The sequence below is a fragment of the Myodes glareolus genome, chromosome 7 (assembly GCF_982192425.1).
Source record: "Myodes glareolus chromosome 7, mMyoGla1.1, whole genome shotgun sequence".
NCBI lineage: Eukaryota > Metazoa > Chordata > Mammalia > Rodentia > Cricetidae > Myodes > Myodes glareolus.
The window spans coordinates 98,781,186-98,792,203 of record NC_142032.1 but is presented as its reverse complement, the minus strand read 5'-3'; the positions used below and the strand labels follow the sequence as shown (position 1 = coordinate 98,792,203).

General features: G+C 39.3%; 1 protein-coding gene across 1 annotated transcript; it reads right to left on the bottom strand.

Annotated features, from left to right (window-relative positions):
- Positions 1-242: 242 nt before the first annotated feature.
- LOC148121536 (protein FAM204A-like) lies at positions 243-2,065 on the bottom strand. Its single transcript, XM_087908599.1, is given in 1 exon segment — positions 243-2,065. A coding segment is annotated over 1 exon segment (708 nt). The 5' UTR covers positions 2,030-2,065; the 3' UTR covers positions 243-1,321.
- Between the last annotated feature and the right edge of the window lie 8,953 nt (positions 2,066-11,018).

The following is an 11,018-nucleotide window of genomic DNA, read 5'->3' as shown; positions in this document are numbered from 1 at the left end:
TTTGGTCTGTCTGTCTGTCTGTCTCTCTCTCTCTTTCTCTCTCTCTCTCTTTTTTAAATTTATTGTTGCTGTTGTTTTAGATAGGGTTTCTTTGTGTAGCCTTGACTGTCCTGGAGCTCACTCTGTAGAACAGGCTGGCCTCAAACTCACAGAGATCCACCTGCCTCTGCCTCCTGAGTACTGGGATTAAAAGTGTGTGCCATTACCACTCGGCGACATTTGGACTCTTAATGAGCAACAAATTATTCACTAATTCTTTATATAAAGAAAACTTACATATTGCCATAAGTTAATGAAATTGTTACTGCTCTATATCTAAAAATAATGTAATTATAATCATGACTAATTTTTCAGTGTCCACATTTAGTCTTGCCAGTTATCAAATGACGAATTTCCATTAGGACTGTAAAACACATACCGAAGGACAATGGCTTCCCAGGTATTAGTTCTCTCTTTAGCCTCATTAACTCATTTCATCTTTAAAGTGGCAGAGGAAGAGGTAAAAACAAATGAGCTGTTAGACAATCCAAAGTTATGATATCCTCAGTTACAATGATCTGTCTACCACAATCAGACCATTTCCGTTCCAAAGAACAATCATAATCTAAAAAATGACACGGTTGAGAAATATTTAGAAAGATATTTTCTAGGCAAAGCTGAATTTAAATCATTCTCCATATATGTTATGTCCACTTTTTTACTGGATTGGGAAGACCTTCTGTCTGTGTTGTTTTTTACCATTTTACTGTAATTATGTCCACTGACATTACACAAAAATTAACCAATAGCTTTTACTATGTGACTACAAAATATTAATTCTACTGCCTCCATAAAGAATCAATAATTATTCTTATAACATTGAAGTAATTAAAGTCATTGGTAAAGTCAGTAACAATTGAGAATTTTTATATTTATGACTAATCTATTATAAACAAAAGCCAATCTGAAAAACACAATTCTAGAAAAAGTACAGTCATGTTAAGAACAGATAAGGAAGTACAAGGACCTCACAGGCTATGCTAGACCTAATAGAAGAAACACAAAATTGGTTTTAAACTGTAGGTTTATACAAATAAATAAAACCCTTCCCATCTTTCTTGTACATATGCTTAAAATTTCTTACACAAATATAAAAATGCTCATTTCCTTTACAAACTTCTTAGAAAAAAGACTGAAAAGAATTTATAATCAGCTCCCAAGTTTCAGGCTTATCTTTTTCTACCCTTATCAATTTTCTGACATTTTAAGCCTAAGCAGGGAAATCTTTTTGGCAAATGAAGCATGCCGGCCTATCATAAACGTCCTGAAGAACTCTGCGAGGCTACATGTATCCCATGTTGCTTTTAGTTTCCCATCTCTTCTTTGCTTCAAACCCCCATGCCAGTTTCTTCTTCTTTCGAGCAGCCTGTGAGTTTTCAGCCTCCTTTTTGGCTTTAACAAACTTGTGGCAGGCAATTGCTTTGGCAATTTTTACACCAAGCTCTCGAGTAGCTAGCTGGTTGCTGAGCTCTTCAGCCTTCTCAACATCCCATTCCTCCACAGCCTGGTCTATCCTCTTCTCAAGGCCTGATTTCTCAACTTTTTTCTGCTTAACTGGTGGTTCAAATCTATCATTGGCTCCAAAATACTGAGTAAGCTCCTTCCACTGTGTTTCACTTGAGGACTGTTCACTGTGAGATTAATTTTCATTCTTCAATTTGCCTTTTTTGGAGAGTTTTCTTTTTTTCTGTCTGAATCTTGATGTTGAATTTTTCTGTTCAGAATGTCTTTTATGCAATTCTTGAAATTTATTCCACATGTCCAAGGGAATTCCAGAAGGACACTTCTCATATGCATTTGCATCAGCCTCTGTTTCCATTGGCTTGCCTGCTGGGAAATCTGACATTCTTGGCTTCCTACTGCTGTCAGTCTTTCCATCTTCCTGTAAATTAAATTCTGGAAGTTCTGGATTCTCTAGTGCGGCTTCATCTTCAGAATCTGACTCAACATCGCTTTCATTTAGCCCAGGAGGTAACAGCCCACTCCACATCTTTTCTTCGGCAGGGAAGCAGGGGCTCAGCAGCCATCTTAGCGGGAAAAAGTCTTAATCGGTTTTACATCTCTCAGAATTACTGTCTTGTATATATAAAGGACTAAATCACTAAACACCAAGAAAGAATCCCAGCACAAATGAGCAATGGAACTAAACAGAGAGTCCTCAGAAGAAGAAACACATGAGCAAAAAATACATTTGTTAAAATGTTTAATATTCTTAACTATAAGGAAAACCCAGTATAAAACTCTGGATTTTATTTTAAGAAATATAGAATGGCCACTGTCAGAAAAAGAAATCATAATAAATGCTGGTGAGGATTTGGGGAAAGAAGAATACTTCTTCATTGTTGGTGGGACCAAAAACGATTGGAGCCAATAAAGAAATCAGTATAAATCTTCCTCAAAAGGATAGAGGTAGATCTTCCACATGCTCTCAAGATGGTGGAGATGTCTGAGAGCTAAACATAGAATGGAGCAAGCAAAAATAGGAACCACATGTTTCAGGCAGCAAAACTAGAGGGCTGGAGTCATCAAAATCCTTTGAGACTAAATACTCTACATACCTTATATACCTGATATAGAGTTTAGGGATTTTATTTTCCATGCTGTATTTCTGTCTTGCTTTGCTATTTTTTTTCACTCACTACATTCCCATTTTCCCTATTTTAAAATTGGAATGTATATTCTTGTCATTGTTGGGAGTATGCAATTATGTTTTAAATTCTTCTTCTTCTTTTTTTTACTATTGTTTACACAGTCACAGGTCGGATTTAGCCTTAACTCTCAGAACTGACTGTGTACTTTGGAGTTTTGATCAATATTGAGGCTACTAAACACTATGGAACTAAACACTAGTGTTGGACTAAATGAGTTTTGCATTGTGATATGGCATGAGTCTCTGGGAAATAGGAATGAAATACTGTGATCTGAATGACAAATGACCCACATGCTTATTATGTGTTTGGACACTTGTCCCAAAGAGAAATTGGTGAGATAGGGAAGTTCTAGAACGTATCTCATTTCTTCTCAACCTATGAAACGTTGCTGTAGGAAGTCAACATTGGAATCAGGCTTGAGGGTTTGTGGACTTGTTGCCTTACAGTTTGCTCTCTCTTCTTCCTGTGTGCAGTTGAGATGTGATCTCCTAGCTTCATGGCTGGTTTGAAAACAGGCCTTTAGTCGGTCCATGTCCTGTACTTTAGAAGTATGGCTTCTTCTCTAATAGAAAGAGTGTTCCAAGTCCATAATTCTGCAGGAACTTCTCATCCTTGCTTTATGTGTGAAGCATGTACTTTCATTGGTATCTTCATCACATTATTGTCCACATATGTAGTAAACGCAGCTCATGAATCTAGCTGTCATTGTGAGGTGTAGTGCAATAGGTTGGTTTTTAGCACTCATAAACTCCACAGTATGACAAGCTGCACAGCTAGAGTTGAAATGTAAAAGTATGCTAGTTGGCTTTCATTTCTAAAACAATACTGGCTCCATCAGATCTTCACCCTTTTTATATTAATATCTCTGTAACTTATATCTACTCTTTCCATTTCCATCTTTTGTCACTTCATCTTAAATCATTCAATATTGATATTTTGTCTCCCACAGATCTAAAAGTACCTCTACCATGGTTAATGCTTCTCTATCTGTAGCTTTTCCTTTTGCTCTTTGATAAATTATCTTTCTATTAATTGACAGTTTTCAATGCAGTGGTGCCAGCCATATTTGTATATGTACTGAAAGGACAGGTATAAACTCAGGACCCCTACGACCAAGTTCTCAGGCCAAGGTTTTTTTTGTTTTGTTTTGTTTTTTTGCCACAGAGGGACAGAGGTCAGGGACAAGAGACAAGGACAGGAGATAGAGAAAGAGGGAGAAGGGGAATAGAACAGAAGAGAGGTGAAAAAAGGGGACAACCAACAGGGAAAAAGGAGTCCTGGAGTGAGATAAAGGCCTGCCTCTAGATAGAGCAGAGACAGAAGTGACACATAGGAAAACAGCGGTTTATAAAGATAAAATGGGAAAGCCTATGTTAGCATGAGGTGTTTAACTTTAATTGGGCGTGTTAATTAGGTGAGTCAAAGTGGGCTTTTCATTGCTGAATTTCAGTACTTTGATAGCTGTAAATTGGTAGTCAGCCTCAGGAGGAAGAATAGGCTAAATAAGGGAATAAACCTTAGGAGTAACTTCAGGAATGTAATTTAACAGTTTTTAGCAAGGAAGAGGGAATTGAGGAGAAGACAAAGGCCTGACAGAGCAACTAGCTGGAGTGGACTAGAGTCCCTTCTTGTATTTCACGTATATTTTAATCCTCTACTTTATCTAACTTATTTCCTGATTGTTGCTTTCACACCTCTGGAACTTTCTCTTTATGCACCCCCTTGCTCTCTAGCTCCCTCTCTCTTCCCCGTCCAGGGTGTTTACCCATAAGGCAAATGAGATTGTACATGCTTTAGCTGCATTTATTGCTTATGCTTACAATTCTCCTGTGGTTTCTGTCTTATTCAGAGGCACCCTCATAGTGGACAATGATTATATTAATCTGCTCTTCTACTTTATAGAAAATTAGTATCCCATGACTTTCAAATGACTTCTCTAGGCACTCTTCAGTCCTGCCGCACCAGCAGGGCAACTGTTGTTCTTCTGATCGAGGGACGTCGGGATTAACACACAACACAGCTTCAGGTTCTGCAGACAAGCCTTTATTCCACTTTCTCACACAGTATATATATATATATATATATATATATATATATATATATATATATATATATATATATATATATATCCCTCAGCAGGGGAGGTCAAGACAGCAAAAGCAGGAAGCTCATCACCTTAACTCAATGGCTTAGGGGTAAACATCCTTAGAAACATTGCTGAAAACAACAGATTGTTCCTGTTTTCAACCAAGTGCAAGAGTGCAAAACAGGTCAAGTGGGGGTGTGAAGGCCTGTCCTCTAGGGACCCAACACAATCCCATTTCCTTTTCTGCCCTGTCTGATCTTCCTTACATTTTGCCTCCATATGCACTTATTATAATGACTATAGCAGGTATCACATCTGATGGAAAAAGGCTCACTTTGGGTGCCTGTGTAATGATTTCAGATTTCCCAGTATCCAGAACTGTAAACTCCAAAATCTGTTTGTTGTAAATTTTCAATCTCAGGAAGTCTGTTATAGATCAGAATGAAGAAGACAGAAATTGGTGCAGGGAGCTGAAGTTTTATTAGGAACATTTGATAATATGGAAACAGCATGGCAAATAAGTACTGAAAGAAGTTGGAAGAACATGGGGGGTCAAGCCATATTACCACAAATTGAGTGATATATGCAGTTGTTATGAGAACCCTAACTAAGAGGAGAACTATGAAATTATCTGTAATTTATGAGAGATGAACTGAGTTTTCATGATTCAAATATTTGTAGACGTATATATTCTGTATGGAGTCTGGTGAAATCTGAAGTAGAAATGAGGAACAATGTGTGGGAAGCCAGATATAAATCCAATATTATGAAGACCAAATAACACCAGTTGCTGCAGCCAGCAAAGCCTGGATAGCCAAGACTGGCAGGTGGTGCCGGGATTGAGACCCAGAGGCTTCTTTTCAGGTGGAAGAACAGCAACCTTTTATCTCCTTTATCTCCTTCTGTGGAGACCCATCAGCCAGAAAGAACACAAACATCCTTGTCAATTACAGACCACAAGGAAGTTCTGCTGTCAGTCAGGGGGAGTGAGGGCAGCTGGATCACAACAACTCCCCTCATTTTATTTTATAATACATTGCCTGTTATGGGAAATAGCCCTCTAACATTCTTTGTCTTAGGTGACATCCTGCTCCCAAAGTATTGCCCATCCATGGCTACCTAGACACATAGCCCTAAACCAAGTATCCCCAGGACTAACAGTGCCAAGGAGTCAGACCAGTACTGCAACCATCTAGCATGCACTAACTGGGTGGTAAAATTAACAAAAGCAGTATTCCAAACCCCTCTCATATGACGATTGAGTTCTGTAACAGTAGCAGAAGCATGCAATACAGTGTCATGAGTAGCACACATAACATGATTAACTGTTGAAAAGTCCAAAGATAGTCCACTTGCTCCTGAACCAGAGCTCCTTGTTGGTTCAAGGTCAATATGCCCAATTGAATTTTGAATGTCCAAAGCATTGCTGACTCTTTTCGACAAGCTGGTTGACAGTCTCAGCCATCTGCACAGTCTGTGAGAGAGCAAATCCAGCAGTAGTAGCTGTGGTGGGAAAGCTCTGCTCCAGCTGCCTTCTGGCCCCAGCTGCACTCACTCTGGATCCAAACAGTTTCAGCTGTCTGCATAATCTGGGAGAAAGCAACTCAGACAGCAGTATCTGCACTGGCAGAGATAGCAATAATGGCAATCGCAGCTGCGGTGATTACAAGGTCTCTCTTCTGCCCATCCAGCACTTGTTGCCATACTTCTGACACTGCCTTGGAGTTCCCCAGGCCAGGCACTGACTGGGCCAGGGCAACATGCCTTTTGAGGCAGCCACCTATCAAAGCTCCAGCTGCCTTCTGGCCCCAGATACACCCTCTCTGTCTGGCTACTTCCTGCTGAGCGGGGTGGGGGGTGTTGCATTCTTGGGAGTATTTTACATCAACATTTCAGTGGGTCTTGGTGAATCAAACCACATAAATTTGCAATGAATCCACAGGTTCTCATCCTCTGTTGAAACAAAAGCAGAACCTCTTTTCCAAAGTATCAAATCCTTAGGCCCATATTTTAAAGTCAAAATACCTTTCTTATCAGTTCCCAAAATCAAATGTTTTTCTCTAGTCCAAAAGACAACACAATCAATATAATAACATACATCTGTACATATTTTATCTTTTTGAGGTCCTCAATTCGTCCTTCTGCCTTCTCTTTATTAGTTTGCTACTAGTCAGTTTTCCAGAGGGTGTCCCTCAGAGCGTCTCTGGGGATGAAGAAACACATACTCCTTTTAATGTGATTTGGCTTATTCCCAGTCTGGAACGTTTAACCCCCCTCCTGTAATAAACCATGGGCTATGTTGAGCTATTGTTTGTACAAAATCTTCGGCTGTCTTCCTTGTTATTTCCGTGCCTTCTTGCTTTAAGAGTTTCAGTTACTTTTTGAGGCCTTCAATTGACCCTCCTGCTGTTGTGCCCAGAATATGATCCCAGAGAGAGACCACCAGAGAGGCCCAGACTGTAATAATCAAGGTTTAATCAGCATAATACGAACATGTTTGGAACTCATCTCCATCCCCGTTGCAACAAGGTAGAGAGGAGTTGTATCTCCTCTGTGGGGTAAGCTTTTAAAGGCATAACTACAAAGAGAATCTTTGAAATGCTTTGACATGGGTACAAGGACTTTTGCTCACTCCCATTCTGTTAAGTCAGCTTTTCCCTTGTTTTTAGAGCAAGGCTACTGTTCTTGAGTTAGGCCATCTTTATCAGCCTGTACTAGGTGGCTGGCTGGACTGAGCTAAGTGACCTTGTGCTTGGAATCTCCTTGGTGGGTGAGGGGAAGGCCACTATCTTCCTGGGAAAACATTCTGCTAGGAAATTTCTTCTTGCCCCTTTGAGAATAAGGGGTGAGGGTCCCATACTGCCTCTTTATAGTTGCTAATCTTTTGGAGGATGTCCCTCAGAGTATCTCTGGGGATGAAAAATAAAACACATTACCTTCCCCAATATGCTCATCTCCTCGATTTAGCCAGCAGAAAGAGCAACCCCGTTCACTAATCTCCACTTTCCAGTTCTTGGTGGGACCTCTACTTGCCCGTTCAGAATGGCCTGGATGTCAAGACTGGCAGGGGTGCTGGGATTGAGACATGGAGGCTCCTTTTCAGGTGGAAGAACAGCAACCTTTATTTTGCACCGAACTAAAGCCTTTTATACCTCTACTGCTTCTGTGGAAAACCACCAGCCAGAAGGAACACAAACATCTTTGTCAATTACAGACCACAAGGAAATTCCACTGTCGGTCTTGGGGAGTGAGAGCACCTAAATCATAACACATACACTTCTTTTAATTGTTTATTTAGTGTTGCTAAAACAATGTAATATGTCTTCAGGATAAATTTTAATCAAAATTGTGTCATTAAAATGTAAAAACTATTTTCTGCATGCCTGTGCTCTCCCCTCTTAAAAGTAAGAAAACAAAACACCTTTCCCCCCAAGTTTCTTATTTTGGCCAATTTAAGATCATGAAGACTAAAAGTTTAAAAAAAGTCCCCAGGATTGCTAACACGTTTTTCTTGTGTTTCAAATACAGATTTCTGATTATCCATTTGAGATATATTTATTTTTTAAGAAGCAAGAGTTTTCTAAATTCTGCCAGCTCAAATATATATTATATAATATATTCAATATCAAGTAAATAAAGTGCATTAAAACTTATGAATGCAAAATGTATATTGATAAGAAGATTTTAAATAGATTTTTAAAATATAAAAAAAAATCTATAGCAATAGTCAAATTAATAATAAGGAACCAGAAGTTCTTTCCCAAAACTTAAATAGTCAGTGAAGATTATCGCCTAAGAGCTACTTGTTCTGGTGATGATGTTTGTAAATGTGAGAAATTATAGTACTTTTTTTATTTAGTAAATTGATATTTATATTGAAATTTGAATTATTTCAAATTCCTTTTATATGAGCCTGAATCTATTTTGAAGAAGCATCTGAATCATTGTAAAGCTTTGTGGTATAAGCCCAGCTGCAAGAGGAAGCAGCAGGAAACGGTGTGATCAGGCCCATGAGGTGAGCATGTGATTGGGCCACATCAACAGCAGGGGACCAAGCAAAGCTCAGTCCCCAGGAACAGTCGGAAATTCTCTGCCTGTTGGCCACTGATGCACACAGCAGTTGTCAGATGATAGATGGTTTTGGAGGCCACTGTTATTATAGTGCTGGGTTCCTGCTGCTTTATGGTAAGGAGGTTTGCCCTTTCCTGTGTTTGCAAGTACTTGGCCTGGTTTCTTTGATAAGATTTTAACACACACACATGTACTCATGTTACAGTAAAGAACAGCATCTACCCATGGGTGCAAACATGATTATTTGTTCTCTTAAGAGTTATCTGACCTAGAGACTCTCCCTCTTTTTGGGAAAGTGGAACCACATTAAGCCATGCTAAAGAGATAGGTAGAATATTACCCCTTTAGTGATATAATGTCCTTTTCCATCCCAGAATTCCAGCCCCTGGTGCAGGAGCCTAAAGTCAAGGCCATGCTGTTTCATAAGTCCATCCCTGAGTTACTCAGAAAAGTGTAACTCTTCCTTTGCTTCTGTCTGTCTTTTCTGCAAATATGCTTTCCCTTAGGCTTCTTAGTTCCCTCATCTTCTAAAGCTCCCATCCTGCCAACTGCTTCTTATCCACCATGTGGTTGACCTCTGTGCAGCATACTCTAAGGCATTGCTTTTTCTCTCTCTGCTTCAAGATTTATAGCTTGTCTGCCTTGAGCTTATTCTTTAAATACAAATAAAATTGTTCTTGAGCCTCCTTTGGAGTCCATCCTTAAATTATTTTATTATGAGACAAAGAACACCACAACTTCACTGTTGGAAGACACAGCTTCAATTCATCCTGATAAATTTATAGTGTGATACTCTTTCCACTCCCAGAAACAAGTGATTTATCAATCTCTGATGTATGAGTGCTGTTAGTTGATTGAAAAAAAAGTGAGGACATGATTGTCGAAGGTGTGGTGGAGAAGAAGGTCTTATTGTAGTTGTGAGGCAAAGATTAGCTAGAGGCTTCTGGATTTATCCAGACTGAACTGGGCCATCATTTGGAGGAATGGGAGGAAGCAAAGAGAGAGGGAGCAAAGAGAGTATCTGTGAACCTAGAGAACAAGAGACAAAAGACTGTGTGTCCCAAATGGATGAGGTTATACAGGGAAGAAAAGCTGGGGGAAAGGAAGCAGAAGCCCAGATCAGGGGTTGGAGAGATTGGTAGGGAGTGGGGATGAGAAGTGCTGAGAAGAGCCAGGACTCAAGAATGGTTAGTTATGATTCTGGGGGATTCTGGGAGAACCTGGCAGTCATTGTCTGATTTGATATGTTAAATAAGCACCTGTAACTGAGTTAGAGCCATTTGTCCTGAGGTGGAGACCTTATGCTGGTTACAAGGTGTTGTTTGCCTGTATTCTCAGGAATGCAAGCACCTGCCATTCTCAAAATGGAGTACAAAGTTGCTTGCAAAATGGACTCGTTTTCAATGAGTTCAGGGCAAGGCACAGCAAGAAAATCCAGTTTTACATAATAGAAAATGACTTAGAGCAGGGCATAGTCTCTTCTCAACATTTCTCCTCTGTCTCCCCAGGGGATTTTCCTTTTCTTCTTCCAGAAAAAGATTCCTATGGGAATTCTAATTTCTTGACATCAATATTTCTATAGTCTGATAGTCAAACTGAAAGATTCTACACAGGCTGGTTACAAACAAAGTCTATTTATCTATCTATCTATCTATCTTTCTTTCTTTCTTTCTTTCTTTCTTTCTATCATCTATCTATCTATCTATCTATCTATCTATCTATCTATTTCTGTGTGTGTTTTGTGTGTGTGTGTGTGTTTCTGAGGATGGGTGATTGAAAGAGTGAAAACACCAAGAGTGTCCCCAGAAAGTAACCTTAGAATTTTAGATTGTACTCACAATAGTGACATGAAATAGGCGTGATTACACACTCATGAAATCCTAGCACTGATGAAGCTGAGGCAGGGGGATTGCCAAGAATTTAGCACCAACTAGGCTTGCATTATTATACCATTATACCTTATCTAAAAAAGATGAGACAAACCAGTTTACCAAGCATAATGTTCCCCCTACCTTGATATATTGGATGACTGCCCCAGCAGTATTTGAATCTGACAAGAACATGATCACAGTCAAAGCCTTTGCTCTCTCAACCAGGTCTTTGTATAAACTTAGAAGTCTATCTTCCTGCAATTATCTTTCTTGGCCAAAAGTTTGTCAGTGTTAGTGTCC